Source organism: Podarcis gaigeae (assembly GCF_964106915.1).
Source record: "Podarcis gaigeae genome assembly, chromosome: 5".
In the NCBI taxonomy this organism is placed as follows: domain Eukaryota; kingdom Metazoa; phylum Chordata; class Lepidosauria; order Squamata; family Lacertidae; genus Podarcis; species Podarcis gaigeae.
In genome coordinates, this window is record NC_139681.1 from 2803870 (window position 1) to 2826980 (window position 23111).

General features: G+C 42.6%; 1 protein-coding gene across 3 annotated transcripts in view; it reads left to right on the forward strand.

Annotated features, from left to right (window-relative positions):
- WNT7B (Wnt family member 7B) overlaps positions 1-21887 on the forward strand; it is a 113810-nt gene extending 91923 nt beyond the window's left edge. For 2 of the 3 annotated variants that reach the window (XM_083738912.1, XM_083738911.1), the window contains exons 3-4: positions 14803-15074; positions 18871-21887. In XM_083738912.1, the coding sequence (XP_083595038.1) occupies positions 14803-15074; positions 18871-19350 (752 nt within the window). In that variant the 3' untranslated portion in view covers positions 19351-21887. The remainder of the gene's footprint in view (positions 1-14802; positions 15075-18870) is intronic. The other variant, XM_083738913.1, reaches the window with a different exon arrangement.
- Positions 21888-23111: the final 1224 nt, after the last annotated feature.

The following is a 23111-nucleotide window of genomic DNA, read 5'->3' on the forward strand; positions in this document are numbered from 1 at the left end:
CAGGTTGATGGTATGTTTATTATAAAACATCTGTATATTTATTATGGGAAAATCTATATTGATATATTTGTTTTTACTCCAGTAATTGGGGGTATGGGGTGTGAAGAATGGAAGCTCAAAATAATCTGGAAGATAATAAAGAGAAGAAATTAGAGAATTTTAAACACAGTACAGAGGAGTGCTAAACTTTACCTCATCAGAAAGGAGGGGTGATGTTTGCTACAGGCTGATTTGTGTATGCCTATCGCGTGAAGGTGGTAATATCACATAAACGTGCGAATTATAGTCGTAATCCATGTAAGGCACAGGTTGGCAACCCACACCTGGAAGGGGGGGGTGTAACAGATGTGGACATAAGCACTAAAGAAGTCTTAAAGCAATTTACCACCAAGTAAAATAAAATAAAATAATAAAATTTCACTAACATATTAAAAGCAGATTTACCAATACAGCCATATTGTTGGTGCTGCCCAAACATCTCAAAAAACAAAAGTGTGCCAAAACAATGACAGATTTGGTGCAAGGCAGGGAACCCTGAGGGGCGACGACAGAGGAGGCCATGCAGAGAAGAGCCCCACATGGCAAGATCAGGGTTCAGGAAGGTTCATATGGGGAAGGGTGGTCCACGAGAGAGAATGAGCGAGTGAGTGAGTGAGCGAGTGAGTGAGTGAGAATGGCACACTCACTGCCGCCCCCGCCCCCACAGCATGCAGCCCCCATACAGCCTCTCATCACTGCATCTGGCCCTTGAAGGCACACAGGTTGCTCCCTGATGCAAAGTTCCCCATGAAAGCAAATAGGAACTTTAAGAAGGGGGACATTTTTCACAGGGAAAATGGTATGTGGGGAGGTTGACACACAGCACCATGCTTCTGATATGAATTTCATGCACAAGGATGCAGGAAAGTTGGTCATGGATCTCTTGTCTTCATGTCTAATTTGTCCCCAGTGAGAAAGAGGTAGGTTGAAGCACACAAGGACCAGCCATATAAATATATTTTCATCCCCGCCAACATTTCTCAGATGAAAATAAGGGCGTTCTATTCTACACCAGGAAGCTTTTCCCGCAGATGATCTTGCTGCACAGAGAGACATCATGTATGGTACATCTGTCACCTTGAGCCAGTTGCAACCTCTCCACCGAACCTACCTCACAGGATTGTTGTAAAGAGAAAATGTGTGAGAGAAGGGATTGTGTACAACACCTTCCACAGATAAATGGAATGAAATAATTTTTTAGCTGTAAGCTGGCTTGAGTCAGGGGAAAAGGTGGGCAGAAGTAGCAGCAGCGGCAGCAACAACAGAAACTGTGAAAATGAGCAGGAACATACCAAAGAGTAAACTGAGTGAATTCTTACTTACTTCTGAGTAACAAGGCTTAGTATTGCAGTGTAAGGCTAACATAAAGGAATAAACACTCCGTGCATTTCCTTGAAAAATTGCTGGCTGTTGAAGCATTGCAATTAAATAATTTAAAGTGTTGGTGACATTTTCCTTCAAAATTATAAGAAGGGCTGCCAGAATAGTGATGACAGCTTCACTATTTCCTTTCATTTGATGCATGTACCTTTTTGCAGTATAAACAGGACTCCATTTGTGCACCCACACCTACACAGCAAAGTCTCTTCTTTCCAAAAAGGACAGGATGGCGGGGGGGGGGGGGATGCATCTGATCCCTCCATCACTTTTAATTGTTCTCTGAGAAGTGGAGGGAAGGAAAAAAGGAAACAGGGACATTCCAGGATCAAATCAGAAACCGAGATGGCTTCTGTAATTCTGAAACTATTTCTGGAAAATTGGGACCCTTGGAGGGTTTTCATTTTGAAGGCAGAAAAAAGAGAAGTCGTCAGATGATGGCAAGCTCTGCACTCTCCTCCCACCAGATGCCACCCTTGAGTTCTACTGTGCTGCCCCTCTTTGCATCAGGTTCTGAGCCTCAGGAAACTTAACATGTCTAATTCATGCACCAGAGAGAGAAACTCTTAAGACATGTTTGTGCCTGTGGTGCAAGGAGAAGAGGCAGGGTTCAGCCCCAGAGCACATGCTTTAGACATACAGAATCCCCTCTCCAATCTGTGGCATCTTTAGGTCAAGTCAAAGCAGATGGTCAGTATCAAGGCTGAAACGGAGAAGACAATGGAAATTATTGGATCTCTAAATTTTGGGCAATAACTGGGAAAGGTCTGTCCAGATCAAATGGTTGGTTATGTTTATCCTAGAGAGTAGAAGATTAAGGCGAGCCCATGACAATGTCTTCAAAAGCCTGGTGGGCATTTCATGCAAATGGTTGAACAAGTTTCTTCATTGTTGCTCCAGAGGGCAGGACTAGAGCCAAAGGGTGGAAATTGCAGGGAAGCAGTTCTTCACTAAACATGAAAAGGAACCTTCTAACAACATGAACTGGTCAACTGTGAAAGAGAATTGCCTTGAGAACTGGTGGCTTCCCCTTTGCAGAAGGCATTTAAGCACATGTTCATGGCTCAAGGATGATGTGGTTTCATCCTGCTTTGCAGGTTCTTCATTGAGTTTCAACTAGATCAGTGGAGGTCAGAAGCTAGATCACAATTTACTCTTGTGCTTTCTGACAGCATTTTTATGTTGTGAACTGCCCCAAGATCTGCAGATAAAGGGTGGTACACAAATTAAACAAACAAGCAAAGCAACCTGTCTCCTGTATAACAATAATAACATAAAAATGACATACACACCATGCAACAAACAAACAAAGTTTGCAGGGGAGAAGCTAACCAGGAGTGGCTTTTGTGTGGCAGCATTGTGACCTCAGTTCAGCTCTGGTGCTCTAAACAAATTCCTGGGCTCAAAATTATTTCATTTGAAACGTCTACCCTATGCACCAGGCTCTGGTCAATGGGTTTCAAGGATCCAGTAACAAAACAAAAACAAAGTAGATCTCCGAAGCCTGAAGCCTGCCCACCCTTGGACTAGATTATCTCATAAGCCCCCTTCCAACTCTATGATTTTATGAGACCCTGGTGCATAGGGAAGGCAGTTAACTCTTTCCCTCAGCTCATGTTCCTGACAAAAATGCTCCTTCCCAAACTGTCCTTTATGCTGTTAGGGAAAACATGAGTGCAAAATAAAAGGACACCTGGGGTGGGGGTGGGGCTTACACTATAATGGCATTACATGGTATTAAAATGAATGCAAACTGGGATGTAAGCATGTATCTTTTACCAATAGAGCCTATTTTCAGCTTCTGAAAGAGCCACTAAGTCAGACTATGTCTAAAGATACCAATTATCCAAATACGTGTGTCAGGAAGGATGGCTGTTGGAATGACTTCAGCCACATGACATCAGGCCCGGGTAGCCAGCAAGCTGGGGCAATGCTAAGAGGGACCGAGGGAAAGAGCTGCAAAGTGCTGCTGCTGTTTAGCTGTCCTTGAAGCAGTAAATCAGCAGAAAGCAATACATGCTGTGGAATTCCAGCTTTATCACCAGGCAGCCTGGAAGCAGGGAAAAACCAACAACAAGGTTTCTTATGGAGAAAAGAGAAGCCTATCTAAAGATTATCTTGGCTCTGGTGAGATAAGAAAAAGAGGGAGAGTATTGTTACTGCTAAGAAAGCAAAAGATGATAGATAATGAGAAGCTTGGTTTGTTATATGCATATCTTAAGGCCACAGTTGTAACCCTGCTTACTTGGAAGTAACCCCCTCCCCTTTGATTTCATTAGGACTTACTTCTGAGTAGACATACTTCAGATTGTGCTGTGAGACACCCCAAGAAGAATTCCTTCCTTCAAGCTATAACTAGTAGTATTGGATGGTCAGAGGTGCCTGGTTGGAGGGCGGCACACATAGTGTGTGTGTGATGTCACATGCATGATGCGTGAGTGACGTCTCATCTTCTGGAGAAGGCCAAGCACTCTGGAAGAGTTGGCCATTGAAGCTGGGACACACAATGTGTGATGTGTGTGACACCGCATGCATAAGGTCACACCAGTCTCCCTCAGCATTCAGGGGTCCTGGCCCCTTTCCAACAGAGATTGATGGGGGTGGTGACAAAATGGCCCCCTAGAGTTGGCGCACTTGTGGATGGTGGAGATTCAAATGTCGGTCAAGCAAATGCAAATGGTAAATATGTGTGTGTCGTGAATTAAGTAGAGAGTACCAGAAATACAAACACACCAAATCTAATGTGATTCTACAAGATAAGCCTCACCCCACCCTGAAAAGGCCCAAGATAAAATAAATGGAATTCTAAAAATTCTACCTGGAATTCTCTTCTTAATTATTATTAAATAAAATCATCTATAATCGGCCACATTTGTACCTTATGGGCAGTGCTCTCAAAATTACTAAGCAGTGTACATTAGGTTGAGAGTTTCTGACTAGTTCATGCTTAGCTAATGAATTTCATAAATAAGTGGGGGTCTGAACTCAGGTGTCCCTTGTTATAGTCAAACACTATATCCAGGCAGGCATGTCACTGAATATTCTGTCATAGATTGATATCTGCATTTGGTATTACATGAGATTTAATTTCAAATTTTGATGATGTTGAATATGCAATAGTATTTCATTTATTACTGTAATTGATAGCTGACATATACAATGCTACAGAGTATCTGATAGCATCTGATTGGCATGCAATGGTTTTTAGCATTGGACCATTTATACAGTGGTACTTCAGGTTAAGTACTTAATTTGTTTCGGAGGTCCGTACTTAACCTGAAACTATTCTTAACCTGAAGCACCACTTTAGCTAATGGGGCCTCCTGCTGCTGCTGTGCCACCGGAGCACGATTTCTGTTCTTATCTTAAAGCAAAGTTCTTAACCTGAAGCACTATTTCTGGGTTAGCGGAGTGTGTAACCTGAAGCGTATGTAACCTGAGGTACCATTGTATAAGGTTTCATGTTTGATACCTGACAAATTCAAAAGCAAGCAAAGCAATAACAACTAGACTAACACTTCAGAACTTACTGGGGAGTAAGACTAGGTGATCTCAATGGAGCTTACTTCTGAGTAGGCATAGGAATGCTGTCTGAAGCACTTTAGAGTCAGTTGCAAGTGTTAAATATCTTACCATTTTAAGTTCAGCAAAAGATTTTTAGTTCTGTATTTAGCTTTTTAAACCACTGCAATTTTGTTTAAAGGGCCTTGAAAGGCAAAAGCCTAAATCAGCCTTCACCAACCTAGTGCCCTCCAGATGTTTGGGGCTTCAGCTTTCATCAGCCCATGTCACTCAGGTTGATGGGAATCATAATCTGTGGAGGTCACCAAGGTGGAGAAGGCTGGTCTAGACATATGACTTACTTAATAAATCCCTGGATCCAAGAACATTGTGAGGTTTCTATTGTGAAGTATAAGAGCTAAAACAAAACCCTCCTCTTTAGTCTAGTTAGACACATGCCAGATAGTTGTCAGATTTCCTCAAATACCTTGTTCAGCCCTTTTGCAGCTAATTATGCCAAACTCTCTTCTGAACTCTAGAAGATGAAAAATGTTTGCCTTCAGCACTTTACTGTGTTCTGACATGAATTGAAGCTGCAAGAGCCAGCTGAGCAAAACAAGTGAAATCCTGATTTCTTCACAGCCTATCTATAGACCTGAAAGTCTGGATGCCTAGTGCCTTATTATTTTTATTACTACTACTATTGTTGTTTATTTATAGCTCCACAGTTTTTATGGTGCTTTGCACAGTAACAAGTTAACAGCCCAGCCCTTTGCATGTTTACTTGCAGTTAAGTCCCACTGAGTGTGTAGAATTGCAGCCTAAATGACTAGTCCCAGAAGCAATGAGCTTACAAACACACACACACACACACACACACACACACACACACACACACACACACACAAAACAGAAACATTGCTGTACATTAAATACATCAAAACATACCCTTTTAGCAGGTTCTATTTGCTTTTCAAAATGCTCAAGCATTTGCTTGTGGTTCCTGTGCTGCTGAAATCCCTTCCCTACAATTATAGATGATAGGGTTGGTCATCTAGTCTGGTTCTTTACATCGAGTGGCAAATGCTAAACATAGAATTAAAATTCACTGTTACATGTGTTGCATCCTTCCTTTTCTTCTCTCTTCCTTAACATACGTTCTTTTTAGTAAACCACATGTTCTTTAACAAAAAACAACAACACTGGATGGCATTTCCAAAGTTTGAAAGAAATACCCCCCCCCATGCAACACAAATGTACCCCAAATACAGGGATTTTGTAAAATAGCATGCTTTTTGTTTTTTGGGTTTTTTTTGTTCTTATGTATATGAGCATTTGGGCAGTCTTTTGAAAAATAAATGATTTTGTTATACAAAAACATACAAGGACTGTACATTAACTTTAGTTTGCGTCATGTATTATGGCAGTCAAGCCAAGAAATGTTTATATGACAGACAGCTATACTGCAAGTTTGCAGCTAAAAATAAACTCATCCCCACCCTAAATGCATTTTGGAATATGAATGTTTTTAAAGGGGTGGGGCCTATAGGCCAAGCACTTCAAATTATTATTTTCATAACTCTCTGGATAAAAATGATTCCCATGCACCACATGGAATCAGCAAGGAGACTTCCAGCAAAATAACCCCAGAGGTTTTTTACATTAATACTGGGGATCTGCACCAGGCAGTCTAAGAAAGTGTGCTAGGCCTCGAGATTTTTTTACATCCTACAAACTTTCTCATGTGTAGTGGAACCTTCACCTATCAGTTTTATAGCCTAAGCAGTTGTTATGTTAAAGGTGCGATTGCATTCAATGTGCAACCCCCTCTTTAAATAATAGCCCTTCCATTCTGTTGTGGCCCCAATGATCATTTCCCCGCTCTTAGCATCAGTAGCAGTTTCCTGCCTGGGTTGAATAGTAGTTTCGACCTAGCAACTTTGGTTGGGGCAACACTAGCGAGTTTGGGTGAGCACACAAATGCCAATTTTTATTTTTATGACTTCAAAACCAGAAAATAACGGGGCTAAACGGGACCCCAAGGTAAAGGTAAAGGTAAAGGGACCCCTGACCATTAGGTCCAGTCGTGACTGACTCTGGGGTTGCGGCGCTCATCTCGCTTTATTGGCGAGGGAGCCGGCGTACAGCTTCTGGGTCATGTGGCCAGCATGACTAAGCCGCTTCTGGCGAACCAGAGCAGCTCATGGAAATGCCGTTTACCTTCCCGCCGGAGTGGTACCTATTTATCTACTTGCACTTTGACGTGCTTTCGAACTGCTAGGTTGGCAGGAGCAGGGACTGAGCAACGGGAGCTCACCCCGTTGCAGGGATTCGAACCGCCGACCTTCTGATCAGCAAGCCCTAGGCTCTGTGGTTTAACCCACAGCGCCACCTGCATCCATGGGACCCCAATGTACCCCCAAAACAGGACAGTCCTGGTTTTAAAGGGACAGGTGACATTAACCTTTTTATTATTGTTTAAGGAAAACTTATTGCTAGTTTAGGCCAGAGGTTATGAATAACCCAGATAAAAATTACATTTAAATAAAAGCAAAACAAGATCCACCCCCCAAGCAAAAATTAAGGCACATAAGAAGACAACCACAACTAGCATGCTAAATGAAAAAAGCTACTGGGCATGATTCTTACATAACTGACACATACTATCAATTTACTTCTTGCCCATATTTGTTCCTGTTGCAGGAGGGCAAAACCGGCATCTCTCTTATAGCATGGTCATGTGGATTCCTCCATGGAACCTAGTGCAAAAGAACAAAGGTAGCCAAAGAGAAACTCTCCTGTGCACTGCTCTCTGTGGTTTTGGGTAGGTTGAAGGAACAGGTTACCCAAACCTGATTGTGCATCTACCCTAACCAGGCCCCCAAACCTCCCAAATTCCTTCTTCAAGGATCCATTAGCTAAAATGCTGTTCCTTCAAGGTGACATCATTGAAGTCTTGCACAGGAGATCTTCCCAGTGGATTGTTCCCTCTGTGATTACTATAAAGTCACTGTTCTGCATCTGCTCTGCCATTCTCTGAATAAGACATGCTGCCCCTCAGGCTCTTTAGCTAGCGCATTGATGCACCATGACATCCTGACACAGGTAGCAAGGCATGAACACATTTCTCCCCCTCATCTCTTCCATCTCCCATTTATTTTCCTTTGGCAGTTCAGGAAGGCTACCTTCACGTTCTCCTTCGCCCGCCTGCCCCCCCCGCCCCCCATTGTTTGCTTTCTCTTCTCCATCGATCAAGTGTGTTACTTTACTGCAGGCACTGTAATATTAACTACTGTTCAAACAGAAGCACTTAGCAGGGGAGTTCGCTGGGATTCCTCTGACCTATTACTCAACAGGATTTTCTGCAACAACACGTTTTTGTTTGTTTTGGGGAGGGATTAGTGGCAATATTCCACATACTACTGACACAATGAAACATAGGTTTCATAGGAGGTAAAAGGAAATCTCTCTATCAGACACCGCCTCCTTGATTTTTAAAGGAACATATGCAGATCTGATTGCTTCTAACAGTTTCAAAGTCCAATAAGAAAGGTGGAGAATAGGAATAACATTTGCCTGTAGCAGATGGAGGGGTCTAGGACTGCCTCCTTTTGCCATCTTTGCTGCAGCAGCAGAAAGTGAACCAGCCCTCGGTATTTTGTGTCAGTTCCTTTATATAATTTTCACCTTTCTGGTATCTTGTTGGATATATATTTGAACACAAAGTTTAAACTTAAGATCTTTAATGTGTATATACAGATATGCTGCAGGCTCCAGGTGGTATAACTGGCATCAACTGAGAGTTTAGGGCACACTTGATTTCGGTGAATATTTATGATCTGAAGTGTGTGTAACAAGAAAGAATGTATTAAATATAACATTTCAATCCTTCCCAAGATGGCCACGTAAGCTTTTAAAAGTGAAATTAAGGAACTTGTACACTTTTCTGGCACTGCTCTTCAATATCCTGGATGATAAAATGCCTAGATATTTGTGCCGGTCAGCTTTGGGGCTTTTCTCCTGGAAGACAGGGACCTAACTACTGCCATACAGACTTAAATAACAACTGTAAATTACTCTGCGATGGGAAAGCAAAAAGTTGCCTCTTTTAAAGTAAAGGGAATTGTATCTTTGGCATTCTCACTGCTACAAATGCCCATTTAATTGTATACTAATAGTAGCTAAGGGACGCAGGTGGCGCTGTCATCAGAAGGTCAGTAGTTCGAATCCCTGCGAAGGGGTGAGCTCCCATTGTTTGGTCTCAGCTCCTGCCAACCTAGCAGTTCAAAAGCACACAGTGCAAGTAGATAAATAGGTACCGCTCCGGCGGGAAGGTAAACGGCATTTCCATGCGCTGCTCTGGTTTGCCAGAAGTGGCTTAGTCATGCTGGCCACATGACCTGGAAAAACTGTCTGCAGACAAACGCCGGCTCCCTCGGCCTGTAAAGCGAGATGAGCTCGCAACCCCAGAGTCATCTCCGACTGGACCTAACGGTCAGGGATACCTTTACCTTTAATAGTAGCCAAGGTCTAGTCTTGGTAAATCTGTTTCTCAGATGTACTGCTTCCAATTGCAGGTAGAGGATCATGTAGCTTGAATCATAATCACAGAACCATAGAATTGTAGTGTTGGGACCCTGATAGTTATCTAGCCCAATCCCTGCAATACAGGAATCTCAGCAGAGGAGGGCCTCTATAAAAAGTACCTCCATACAGAATTCTAGCAAACTAGGCTATACGGTAGTTTTCCTCCAGCCAGAATTTTCAGAACTTGATTATAACACCTTGGAAGGTCAGGCTCACACTGGATTGAAGGCACCTAAGAAGGTCAGGTGCAATGCCCGGTATCTTCAAGGTTATGTGGGGCACTAAGATCACCTTGCCAAAGGGCCTACAGAATCTTGGTGTCCCTGTCCTCCTTTGTATCTGGTCAGCATACTTAAGTTGCAATCCTAGAAATTGCCCCAGTTCATATGTTTGGTGGGATGGAAGAGCATTCCTTTCCACCACATGGATAACACTTAATGCGACTCCATCCGAATGTATGAACTCAGGGGTTGTGACTTGCATGGTACACATTTTTACAAAAGATAACCATCAGTAACATCACCATCTAGTAATATGACTAGTGGTGGGTTTTAATACCCAATTTCCATGAGGAATATTTGTTGTTATGTTTGGTGATATTAATATTTCCAATTGGATTGTTTGAATTAGAGATCAATCTGAGCCACAAAATATAGCTTTGAACGTTCTCAAAGTCCAGTAGTGTTCAGAGATGGGTTTTGGTTAGTCAATAGCTAAGTTCCAATATGGGAAACTTACTTTACCAAGTAAAAATATTGCTGGAGGATCATATAAAGGTAAAGGTAAAGGTACCCCTGCCCGTACGGGCCAGTCTTGACAGACTCTGGGGTTGTGCGCCCATCTCACTTAAGAGGCCAGGGGCCAGCGCTGTCCGGAGACACTTCCGGGTCACGTGGCCAGCGTGACAAAGCTGCATCTGGCGAGCCAGAGCCGCACACGGAAACGCCGTTTACCTTCCCGCTGGTAAGCGGTCCCTATTTATCTACTTGCACCCGGAGGTGCTTTCGAACTGCTAGGTTGGCAGGCGCTGGGACCGAGCAGCGGGAGCGCACCCCACCGCAGGGATTCGAACCGCCAACCTTTCGATCGGCAAGTCCTAGGCGCTGAGGCTTTAACCCACAGTGCCACCTGTGTCATATAGATAATACTAAATGATCTTAACCAAACATCTAGAATAAAGACAGAAGTAAAAAATCAATTAGTGTATGGAAATGTGAAGATTGTACAAAGAAACATACAATGACTTTAACATTATTTTATAATAATTAATTGTAATCAGGGAAGGTATGAGTCACCAACAGCAAGATACAGGTGGTAGCTTTGATAATTGTAACATTTCAGTTTCTGTTGTATTCCTTCTCACAAATAAATGGTAGCAAATCTCCCCTGATTTTTTTTGTTAATAAATGACAGATCTCAAGGATTCCCAATCTATGTGAGGCAAGGAATCTGCAAGAGGGAAATCAGTAAGATTGGTAAAGCCCAGCATAGGGAAAGGTTTGTGGGGAAGAAGAGCCCACTCCATCCCACCCACTGATTTCCCTTACAAATATTCTTATTACAACAACCTTCACCAACTTAGTCACAAACATCATTCTGGAAATCACATTTCTCAAGTTCTATCCTAATATTAGAAATAAATCCAAATGTTTGGAATAAGCAAACTGTTTCAGATTATAAGTAATCCATTGCCTTGCTTATTCAAAAATTTTGTAATATCTGAAATCATTGCAAATTATTTTCTGGGATGCTATTTTTGGAGATGGCATTCCCACATTCCTGTTCCTTGATTGATGGGGAACGCAAAGGCAGGCTAGTTCTTTCTGGGCTGGAATCCAGACTCATTCATATTCCTCTAATTGTGATTAAGTCTGAATCCAATCCGCTGAAATAGCATGGTGATCGGTAGCAGATCCCACTTCTGAGTAGGGTTGCGCTTCTCACATGCTGAAGGCCATCGCTCAGTTTCTTCTCTTTATATCTCCCATGCTGGGAGGGCAAGGAGGAGGAGGAGGAGGAGGAGACTTGGGGATGTTACCTCAGAGACAATTTGCTTTGGCAGGAAGACCTTAATATTGGATTCTGTAGAGTCCTAAGGCAGAGGAAGGGAACTTTTTTCTGCCTAATGTAATGTGTTCTTGTTTTATGTGAAGATATTTACATTATAAAAATGCTTTTCAATGAGAAATCTAAACCACTTCCTTCTTTTCACTTATTTTTATAATGTTTCATTATATTCTGCATGTTTGGTGTGTTTGTCAGCTGAGGTTGGGGGTTTGTCACATTTTTAATCATGGGCTGCTCTATTGTAATTCATGTCTATGTCTATAATTATTTGCCTTAAGGTTGACATTTATTTATATGGTCACCATTTCTTTGTCCCTGATGAAGATTGCCATTCACCAAAATTTTTTGGTTCCCCCCCCACCCTCCATATGGGCTAATATCTTTGTCCATCAGTTTATCACTACACCCGTTTAACACTTAAAATTATTTTATTATTGTTTATTGTATTTCATAATCTATTATAATTACTACTACTACGAGATTTATATTCCACCTTTTACATACAATTATTGCTGTTATTTTTACCAAATTATGCAATACACATACACATATATATTTCTATTATCATGTTATCTTGCACAATTACATTCAACCAACTCTATGTATGAACATAAATAGTAACTCATGTTATTATTTTATTTATTTATTTATTTATTTATTTTAAATTTAGACTCTCCTGTAACCACATAGTTGCCCAGTTGGATTAGGACTTCTAAAACCAAATACTGATTCATGTCAAGTATGAGTTACTAAAGGTAAAGGTAAAGGTACCCCTGCCCGTACGGGCCAGTCTTGACAGACTCTGGGGTTGTGCGCCCATCTCACTTAAGAGGCCAGGGGCCAGCGCTGTCCGGAGACACTTCCGGGTCACGTGGCCAGCGTGACATCGCTGCTCTGGCAAGCCAGAGCCGCACACGGAAACGCCGTTTACCTTCCCGCTGGTAAGCGGTCCCTATTTATCTACTTGCACCCGGAGGTGCTTTCGAACTGCTAGGTTGGCAGGCGCTGGGACCGAGCAGTGGGAGCGCACCCCGCCGCAGGGATTCGAACCGCCGACCTTTCGATCAGCAAGTCCTAGGCGCTGAGGCTTTAACCCACAGCGCCACCTGCGTCCCAGTATGAGTTACTACCAGCTACTAAATGCTGTACTGTACTGTTGAGTAAATGTAATTACAGAATATTTCAGTTATAAACTACTAAACCCTATTGCATATCATCAGCCAGCAAATACTGCCAAATATAAGCTGTCAAACACCATATACTGAACATTAAAGCCATATCTAAACGACTGAAATCAAAGTATTATCTCGAGTCTAATGTGCCATTGAATCTAATGTGTGCCTTAATTTTTGCAACGTAATTTGACCAAAAAAGGTGAGCATTAGATTTGAGTAAATATGGTAGTAATATTTAGCAAATATTCAGAAATTCAGAACATGGCTGTGAATATTCAACATGAAAATTTTCAGAGGAGAATATCTGAGCTGACTCCTTTCAGCTCTTGTTCATATTTTACAAGATTCCACAGTCAAATTGTCTATTCTTCCTGACTTAAGCAAATGATTTCATTTCAGCTGTGTTGACAGACATGTTGAAACTGAGCCATACTGTATATATTTTACCTCAGGTTACAGTCTGAATTTGCAAAATTAAATTAGAAATTTAGCTCTTTGAGACTGTGTTAACTAGAACTGATCCCTTTCAGCTGAGGATTGAATCGTCTTTTTTTTTTTTTTTTACATTTGAAAAAGGCAGTAGCTGTCTGCATCCAAAAAGGGGCTGGAGGCTGGAGGGACACCGAGTTAGTCCCCTCCCCCCCCAGTCCCTGTTGGCTCCACCCCCACCATCACCCATTGAAGCCAAAGGTCTGGAGAGAGGTTCTCCACTCATTTGGCGGAATGCGTGGCAAATCCTCACCATAATTGTGAACCCTGATTGTGCAGGGATCATAACTGCACGGAGGATTTAAATCACCTTCACTCGAACAAGGGAACCACAAGGATTTTGTTCAGTCTGTATTTCTGAGAGAACTAATTTTATTTGTGCTTTCTGGACTAACATGTGGGTCACAATGCACTCTTCGATCAGAAAAACCCATAGCAAAGCACATATAAATAACACGCATTTAGGATAGAATATGTAAAAACTATTTATTTTTTGAAAAAACATGTTTAAAACAATGCAATTTTTTAAAAAAAATGCAGATTGATGCAGAAATGAGACTGAACAGATTTATGAATGAACATTACTGGATAGCTCAGTTGGTTAGAGTGTGGTGCTGACAATGTCAAGGATGCAGGTTTGATCCCTGTATGGGACAGCTGCATATTCCGGCATTGCAGGGGGCTTGACTAGATGACCCCCAGGTGCCTTCCAACTCTACAATTCTATGATATAACATGCAAAGCTGTCATGGCTGGAAACAGGCTGATCCTTCCATCCCTAACTCAGGAGTGAAATAAGGACTGTCTGCTTGGCTGTTGTGATGTTGGGAGTGAAGTCTGTGTGCACATTTCTGTACCTTCTCCATGCTTTATCCCCACATTATTATTATATTGAATTTATTTGCATCCCACCTTTTCCCCAGGATGGAACTCAACACAGCTTACACAAATTTAAAAACCACAGATAAAATACAAAAAGCTGTCCTTGAATCCATGAACGGGGATCTTGACATGATATTTCTCTGGAGTGGTCCTAAGCTGGGCACCCCAGGGCATTGTGGGAAATTCAAAATGGGAGCTGGTGGCACACCGATGTAGGAGAGGGCCCAAACCGCCAAGACAATCCTATCCTCAAACCAGAATCCAGCCCATAGCTAATGTGGTGGTTTGCTGGAGGCAAAGAAGGCTTCTATCACTGCTGAGAAAACTTTATTTCCAATTTAAAAAAAGGAAAGGTGTCCTGATGCCCTGACTAGAGGATGTTGCCAGCCACTTGGAAGCTGTGTGCCTTTAGGGTGCTGTGCTGGCAGCCCCCGGTGCCAAATCACAAGAGTCCCGGGTCCCCGCCTCAGTCACGGCCAAGCAGCAGAATCCCTTCTCTCTCCTGCAAGGTGCTTCACAAGCCACTTGGGGATAGCAGCACTACCTACATCTTAACTGGGCAGACTGTTGAAATACCAGTTGGCTGGGAAGCATAGGATGGATTTCATTGGGGCATAGCTACCTTCTCTTTGCTCCAGTCAGCTGATTTTCCCCCCACCTTTTTTTCTCTCCCTCCACCCCACAGGAAGCAGGGAAGCCGCTTTCACCTACGCCATCACTGCTGCTGGGGTTGCGCATGCCGTCACTGCTGCCTGCAGCCAGGGAAACCTCAGCAACTGTGGCTGTGACAGAGAGAAACAAGGTTATTACAACCAAGAGGAAGGGTGGAAGTGGGGAGGCTGCTCCGCTGATATCAGATACGGCATTGAATTCTCCAGGAGGTTTGTTGATGCCAGAGAAATCAGAAAGAGTGCTCGGAGGCTGATGAACTTGCACAACAATGAGGCTGGAAGAAAGGTATTTTAGAATAGGAGTGGATGGTCTAATGTTAGAGGGATGGGCTTCCTTTTCACTGGTAGGCATGGATTCACATGGCTGGACAGATACGCCTTATGGCAGTGTAAAAGATTCCCTGCATATACAAAACTGGAATGTCCACGGGGGGGGGGGGGGTTGATCACATTTGCATTCTAATGCAACCCTGCCTTATTTTCTTTTCCCAAAACAACACGCAAATTGAAACATGGCTCTCTTCCAAAATTCACCCTTCTCTGAATTTTGTGAGATATGTGGGAAGAGTGTACATAAAATGCATATATTTGTGAAAATACTGGGAGCAATGCATGATATAGGGGAAATTGCTTGCAAAAAAAAAAAAAGGAGTATGGTAATGTGCTGGTTAATGATGGGTCTTTATTCTCTTTTTAAAAAGTCAAACTGCTGTAGGCATGTGGAGAGCTGAACTTAAAACAGGAAACATGAGAAAGCCAAACAGAAGGAGGTTCTGGCCTAGATGCCTTCCCAACATGCTAGCTTTCTATATGAAAGGGTTTTCTTTTCTGTCTAGAGGATCATCCAGCCATGTGAGTCCCTATCTGCAGTTTCAGGTCTGTCACAGGTTGTCTGTCTCAGTGAAATCTAAACTTGAGAAAGGGTCTCAGGAGGAGCCTGCAGGCATTTCCTCTCTCTGTGCCAGCAGTGCAGATGGTGCTTTACTGAATAACATAAGCAAAAGACAGAGAGCACCAGTGTCAAAGTTGTCTATTACCCTTTGCTCTGGCAGTTAAAATACGGATTGCATTACATTCAGCAACTGGTCTGAAAATTAGCATCTCCAAGAAAAACACACAGCAGGGAAAGCAAGTTCAAACCAACACATGAAAAAATGTTACTATTGTTTAAAAAATCCAGGCTCTAGTATGTTCAAAAGCTGCATCTGAAGCCACATGCCTAATTTGAAACTGACAAAACATGTTACACATTTTGTTTTGATTTTCTTCTTGGTAAGGATTTTCTTTCTAAGTTGCAGGGGGAAATTCCATCAAATGGTGTTTGCAATGTGTCATTTGAAAAAGCAAAACAATAAACTGAAGAAGTGGTTTTTATGCCATTGTATTTCAGCACTTATTTTACAAAGGAGAAGTGGCATTTCAACCATTTTAGTTGGAAAGAACATCATGAACCCAGAGGGAATCTATCTGAGGGGAATAGTTTCAATGTTATTCTGAGAGAGCAAGTCACATAGTGGCGATTTGTTTTGGTGCATCACTCTTGCGGTATGATTTATAGCTAATTTTAACTGATAGCAGTGCTCTTTTTCTAGAAAAAGAGGTGCTGGAACTCACCATGAATGCCTCCCTCTTTCTCTTGGAATGGCAATGGCACCCACCTGAGAGGGGCAGGAACTGAGTTCTGGTGAGTTCCCCCCTGAAAAAGCCCTGACTGATACTATCAAACATCTAATGAGTAAGACTGACATTTTAATAAGTAGATTAATCAATTAACTTTTAATCAATGAAGGCAGTTTTAAATTGGAGGAGCTGCCAGACACAGACACTTAAATTTTTTTGACAGGATTTCAGTTCTTGGGAAGTTTATGCAAAATGGAGTGAGAAAGCAAATATTTAAAACATACTTTCCTCCAAACAATGTGGCAGTTCTTGCCTGTTAAATGTTAAACTATAGTTACCACAGCATCTCAAAAGGTTTCTGCATGGACACCATGGGCCTTGAGCATGTGGACTTAGGAGCCTTATTAATCACAATGTGTTAATATAGGGAAAAAATAAATAAATTGTCCAGTAGCACCTTAGAGACCAACTAAGTTTGTTCTTGGTGTGAGCTTTCGTGTGCATGCACACTTCTTCAGATACCACATGAAAGCTCATACCAAGAACAAACTTAGTTGGTCTCTAAGGTGCTACTGGACAATTTTGTTTATTTTTTTATATATATTTCTACTGCGTCAGACCAACAAGGCTACCTACCTGAATGTGTTAAATATAATACATCCAATCATAACAAATGGATGAAAACCATACATGGGCCAAGAGGGACTGAAAACAGTTCTGGTCCCGCATGGCAATGGCTTGGAGAGAAAAGCTAACCTATAATGTAAGATTTAAAAACAAAACAGTGCTATACTCTAAAAGGGCAAACCAATACTTCTACAGAAAGGAATGCTCCTAGGCAGTCCATTATGTCTTTGCACCAAGTGAATAACTAATTAGACCACTAGTGAGAATCTAAAAGCACATGGAAATACTAATGCCATTTGAATAATGAACATTTGTTGGGTCAGTTGCTGAAATGTTTCCCTATAGAAGCTTACCCTACTAGTCAAGAACGGCGATGGGGCTGGGCTTGGCAGGCCCCTCTCCACTGCTACTCATGCAGGGACAGAGTGCCTGACAAGGGCTCCTGCCCCTTCCCCCCTCTCCTTTGCTTTCCTCATTGTTTCATCATCATAGTAATAGTAATGCTCAGTGGCCACATAATGCTGAGTTTTTGTTTGGCAGTGGGGGGGGAGGATGAGGGAGGCAGATGGAAAACCAGGAATGGAGTTTCCTGGAAGATGGCATGCCTTGTGATATTTTGTTCTGTTTCTTGCTTATACAAATAGATTATAAACCTGAGGTAGGGAACTACTGTGTTTTTTTCTTCTGTGAAGTGTGTAGGTGACACTGCATGAATAATAAGAAAAATATGAATTTAGACGTGGACAGTTTCAATGAACCATGTCTGGATTCCAGTCCATACATTATGCACAAACAACAACCATTTTTGAAATGCATAACAGCTACAGATTCAGTATTATTGCTTTGTTTAAACATGTCGTTCCTGTCTCCTGAAGGTTCACACTAGCTTTATTTGAAAAAGTGTAGTGAGGTCTTAAATGCAATGCCATTCACTTTGGTATATCCCAGAGATGAATTGCCTGATTGGATGAATTTAACGGGATGGGAAGGGAATTGTCTGTGTCTTCCTGTGAAGTGTCACATGCCTCCCACACCTTTGGCCTGGACGGCTGCCTTTGCTTATGAGCTGCACTTTATGCACATTTGCTTTGCGCTCTGTTGTTTGCCTGAAGGCTCAGGCTGAATCCTACCAGCACATGCTGACTTACTATACTGCGTGTCTTCTTCTGTAGGCTGTTGGCAAACGAAGGGGAGCTATGTGATCCCGCAGGATCACCTTGCATATTGCACACTAGCATAGCCAAAATGGTGCCCTCCTGATGCTGTTGAACTCCCATCAACCCCAGCCAGCATGGCAAGTAATATGAGAGGGCGGGAGCTGCAGCCAAGCCACATCTGGAAAGCACCAGACTGACATAGCCAACAACATTGTTTTGGATATGACTATTAGGGTTTCCATTGAATTTTGCATTTAATTAAAATATTAAGGACATTTGAACCATCTGAAGCATATAAAATACTGCAACAATTTTATTGGAGATAGAGCATAATAAGGTTGAATTTGGTGTGGGTATTGTCTGAACATCTTTAGGGCAGAAGAGATGAATCACACCATTAGGAACATTAACAAAATTTTGCTTTCACACTTCCACACCAAAGGCTTGAATCAAGCCAAGCGAACCACTCCTAATTTCAGTTAATTTTAATGAGAGAAAAGCACACAGCAGAGATCTCCATCTGGAGCTGGTGGGAGTTTAAAAGTGCCGGATCGTGCCCTTGATCTTTATGCATGATATTGTCACAAATAACTTCCCATGTAATATCTTAGAATCCACGTGATGAACTTTGAGAGGCTGTTTCCCCCTTTCATTATTTCTCCCTGCTTTTGTCTACAGGTGCTTGAAGAGAGAATGAAACTGGAATGCAAATGCCACGGGGTTTCTGGTTCCTGCACAACCAAGACCTGTTGGACTACGCTCCCTAAATTCAGAGAGATTGGATATATTTTGAAAGAAAAATACAACGCCGCCGTGCAGGTGGAAGTGGTGAGAGCCAGCCGGCTTAGGCAGCCCACGTTTCTGAAGATCAAGCAGATCAGAAGTTACCAGAAACCAATGGAAACAGATCTGGTATATATAGATAAGTCGCCCAACTACTGCGAAGAAGATGCTTCCACTGGGAGCGTGGGGACACAGGGACGCCTCTGCAACCGCACCTCACCCAGCGCCGATGGGTGTGACATGATGTGCTGTGGGAGGGGCTACAACACCCATCAGTACACCAAAGTTTGGCAGTGTAACTGCAAGTTCCACTGGTGCTGCTTTGTGAAATGCAACACTTGTAGCGAGCGGACAGAGGTGTTCACTTGTAAATAACAGCTAATGTTCCTCCTTTTTAAAAGACACAGCCGCCACGTGTTAGAGTGGAACAAGACAACTACAGCATCATTTTGCACATTTAATTTTCTTGGAGGAGGAGGCCAGTCTCTTTCCTATTACTTCTTAATAACACATTCAAGAACGATGCGTTAACTTGCTGACTAGCTGCTTTCACTACATTGGAACCAGGGTCGATGGGGTGAATTGTACGGTGACTTTGTTCAGTGCAAGCAGGTTCCTCTGTGGTTCCCCCCCACCCCGCAAGAAACCCTGCAGTCTGGGTTATGTAGAGTTTTGCTCTTAGATTAAATTATACGTATCACAGTCCAGGAGGTTATTTTCAGATTTATAACGCACACAAATATGTGCAAATAAGACCTTTATCTTATTAAAAAACAAATGAGGAATTTAACTGTACACAGAGAAACCTAAAATCCCAGCAGTGTTGCTGAAAAACTTTTATTTCTAAGAAAAGAAAAGAAACAAAAGCAGGTAAAGGGCAGCTGGTGAGACAATGATGTAAAATAGGGACTAGGGTGGAAGCTCAGCTATTGACTTATTTGTAAAACAAAGGTCAGGACAAAGGACAAAGCTCTGACAGCTGCAGGTGACACTGGAACCTTTTGAATGGACATTTGAAGAAAAAAATATTTTATTTATGTTTTTAATAGCATCAAAACAAATTCTCTAAGCACTAACGGGTAGCTATGTCTTTACTCTGTACTAAATGTAAACTTACTGGAATTCTAACTTTCTGATTTTTATTTCTGTTTTTATTTTGTATTTGGTTCTCCCTATGTCTTCAATGCTACTGATTTCATAGCACTCCACTGTTAGAAAGAGTTCTGTGACTGTACACATCAAACATGGCCTAAGAGCACAAGCAACTGGAGCATGGGAAACAGTGGTTTAAAATGCTAGGAACGTGGTTGCTATAGATAACCCAGAATTCAGAAGGGGAGCAGCAGTTTCATCCCTGTACAAACCAAGGCAGCCAAGCTTGTATACTGTCCCTGCTTCCTCATTTCTCACCCCTCGGCTACCTTTTATTGGTTGCAGCCATGTTTGGGGAGACACTTTTTCATGTGTCCACCCCATGCTGTGGCTGGAACAGTTAAGGGTCACCACCACGGGGATCCAGAAAACTGTGTAGCACTTGACATGAAAGCATCATTCCCAAGCTTAGCTGGGTAATGGTTTCGCATTAAGGAGTCATCGAGTAAAGAAATATTAGTGCAGATCAGCATTGGGGATGACGATTTTGTATTAAGGTCCCACTGCCCACATAGTGGCACACTTTTAGGTATCACAGCCACACAGTGGGATGAACCCACGGGAGAAGCTGCCATGTTTAAATGTTACTTAATGATGCACTGGCTTACCTGGGCAGAAGTTCCTGTTTCTGGGTGAAGGAAGGCCTCCTGTGCCTGACCGCCACACTCTTAACTTGTGCAACAGAGAAAGTCCTTTGGGAGACTCATACATGCAGAGGGCTAAATCAGATGGCCCCTCTTCAGAGGTTTCTGATTCTCCATGGGATGAGGGCGAGTGAGGCTCCTGAGTGCTCTAGCTCCATTCTCATAATCTTCCCCACTGTTGAGCTGGAGGGTTGACTTCTGCAGTGGTGAGACGTCTCTACTTCTCTAGGCTGTCCATGATCTCCCAGGGTTCTAAATCACAAGTGGAACCTTCTCAGATAGAGCAGACTCCTTACTGTGGATGTGTGCTTCCAACTCATGTAACAAAGAGATTACAGGAGAGAGTCAGCACATTCTCCCCCAGTCTTCCTCTTTTGATGAGGAATTAGGACATCCAAGCAGGGCTGCTATTCCCACCCTTTATTTTGTGGGTTATGGCTCACAGTTTCAGCCTCTTCAGGCACAGACAACCTAAAGTACTCACTCTATTAAGGGGATGGTGGCAGAGGGAACCCTGGACCCGTTCCATGGGAAGAGGATCTTTATAAGTCTCTGAATATTACCTGAATGTATGAACTATCTTCACTGAATCGAAAGGATGTTGTCTGAGGTGATGATAAACAAGGTTCTGTCTGTGTGACTTTTGCACCACCACTGGCCATGGTTCTTCCCATTCCTCCCAACAGTTGCAATGAATGTGGATTGCAATGTGACAAGGAAGTGGGTGGAAACTTTTGCTGCAGGAACCCCAGTCCCATTGGCAAATATAAAGTCTATGCCACCATTTATTCCCACATGCAGTTTGCCACTCAGTGCTGTAGTCCATCATGTGATCCATCAAGTTCCCTCTGCTCAGTCCCACTGCCTTGCCTCAGAGGACATCCGTGGGAGCAAAGGCTGAAGGGAGGCACCAGGAAAGCACGGGGCAGGGAATGTCACTTGAATAGTTCTGGCAACAGAGGGACACTGTACCATTTCTGTGAATGTGGGGTGGTTTATTATTATTATTAATATTATTATTATTGTGAGAATCTTTTGCAAGGAAGGCGCTTTGAAAGCCTCTTGGGGCTATAAAGTATTCTAAATATAAATAAATAAGTAAATAAGTAAACAAGAGCCAGCAGTTTTCTCATACATCACCTCAAGCAAATTCCTTTCAGGAGAGACAAGTCAGACATTTAGCTGTGAGCCATCAACTGTTGCATAAACCAGTAAGTACATGCATGTGTGATTTGGTCATAAGGGCTTTACAGAGTTAACCTTGCAGCAACATTATTTGGGCAGTTGGATTTTCTTAATGTTTGACAATTTCCAGGTTAGGACAGGTTTTTTCTCTGAAAGGCATTATCATGTTCACACCATGCCATGAAGATGATGAAAAGAGCAGCTGCTGAATCCCACTTTACCCAATACAGCCAGCTAATACATGGCTGATGTGTTAACTTGAGTTATTTTTAAATGGCACAGTGAACCGAAGTATGGTTGGCAGCATTTAACTACCCTCCCTCTTCCGGAAGAGCCTCTTCATGCCACACTTTTAGGTGCACGTCTATAGCCAAAAAGCATGACTGTAGCATGCACATGTTTCCAAGGGTCCTGCTGGTAAACTTGACAAGGAGCTGGGTTTGGCTGCAGCTGCCTCTTAAGTCTGGATGTCCTACAGCGTAATGTATAAAATCAGGGCCAGCCCAAGGCATTTTGGCACCTAAGGCAAACCACAAAATGGCACAAAACCAGCAACCCTCCACCAGGGCAGAGAGACCACTGTTGTGGTAGCATGGGGAGAGCTGCTGAGGAAGCAGATCCAGCCTCCAACAGCAGCAGCAGGCAATGCATTCCTCAGAGGCTGGATCTGCTGCTGCCTCTGTAGATCCTGCCACCTGAGACAGTTTTCTCACCTTGCCTGTGGGTGGGCCGGTCCTGCATAAAATAGCCCTTAGTAAATTTCAAATAAATATTCAGTAATGAGCAAAGCCTTTATTCATGTTCCTTGCAATTGCACCACTGTGTTTCTTTCTGGACCTTTATCTTACATTTTATTGTTTTACATTGTATGATTGGTTCCCACATGCCTCTGCATCCACTGAAGAGTGCAACTCTGGCATGTGTGGATCACAGTTCAAAACGTTACAGTTACAACTTTTGTATCACCCAGTGTCATTGCAAATGCCTTCGTTTCCAATGACAGCTATTTGCATTCAACAGTTCCAAGAGCTAAATAATCAACACTTAGTGAAACACATAGTGCCACATGGGGTATCTGAGCTAGACAGGATCAGGTAGCAGAATAGGTGATAACATTCAGTTTTCAAAAACCTGGTGTGAATCTGCAGCTCCCAG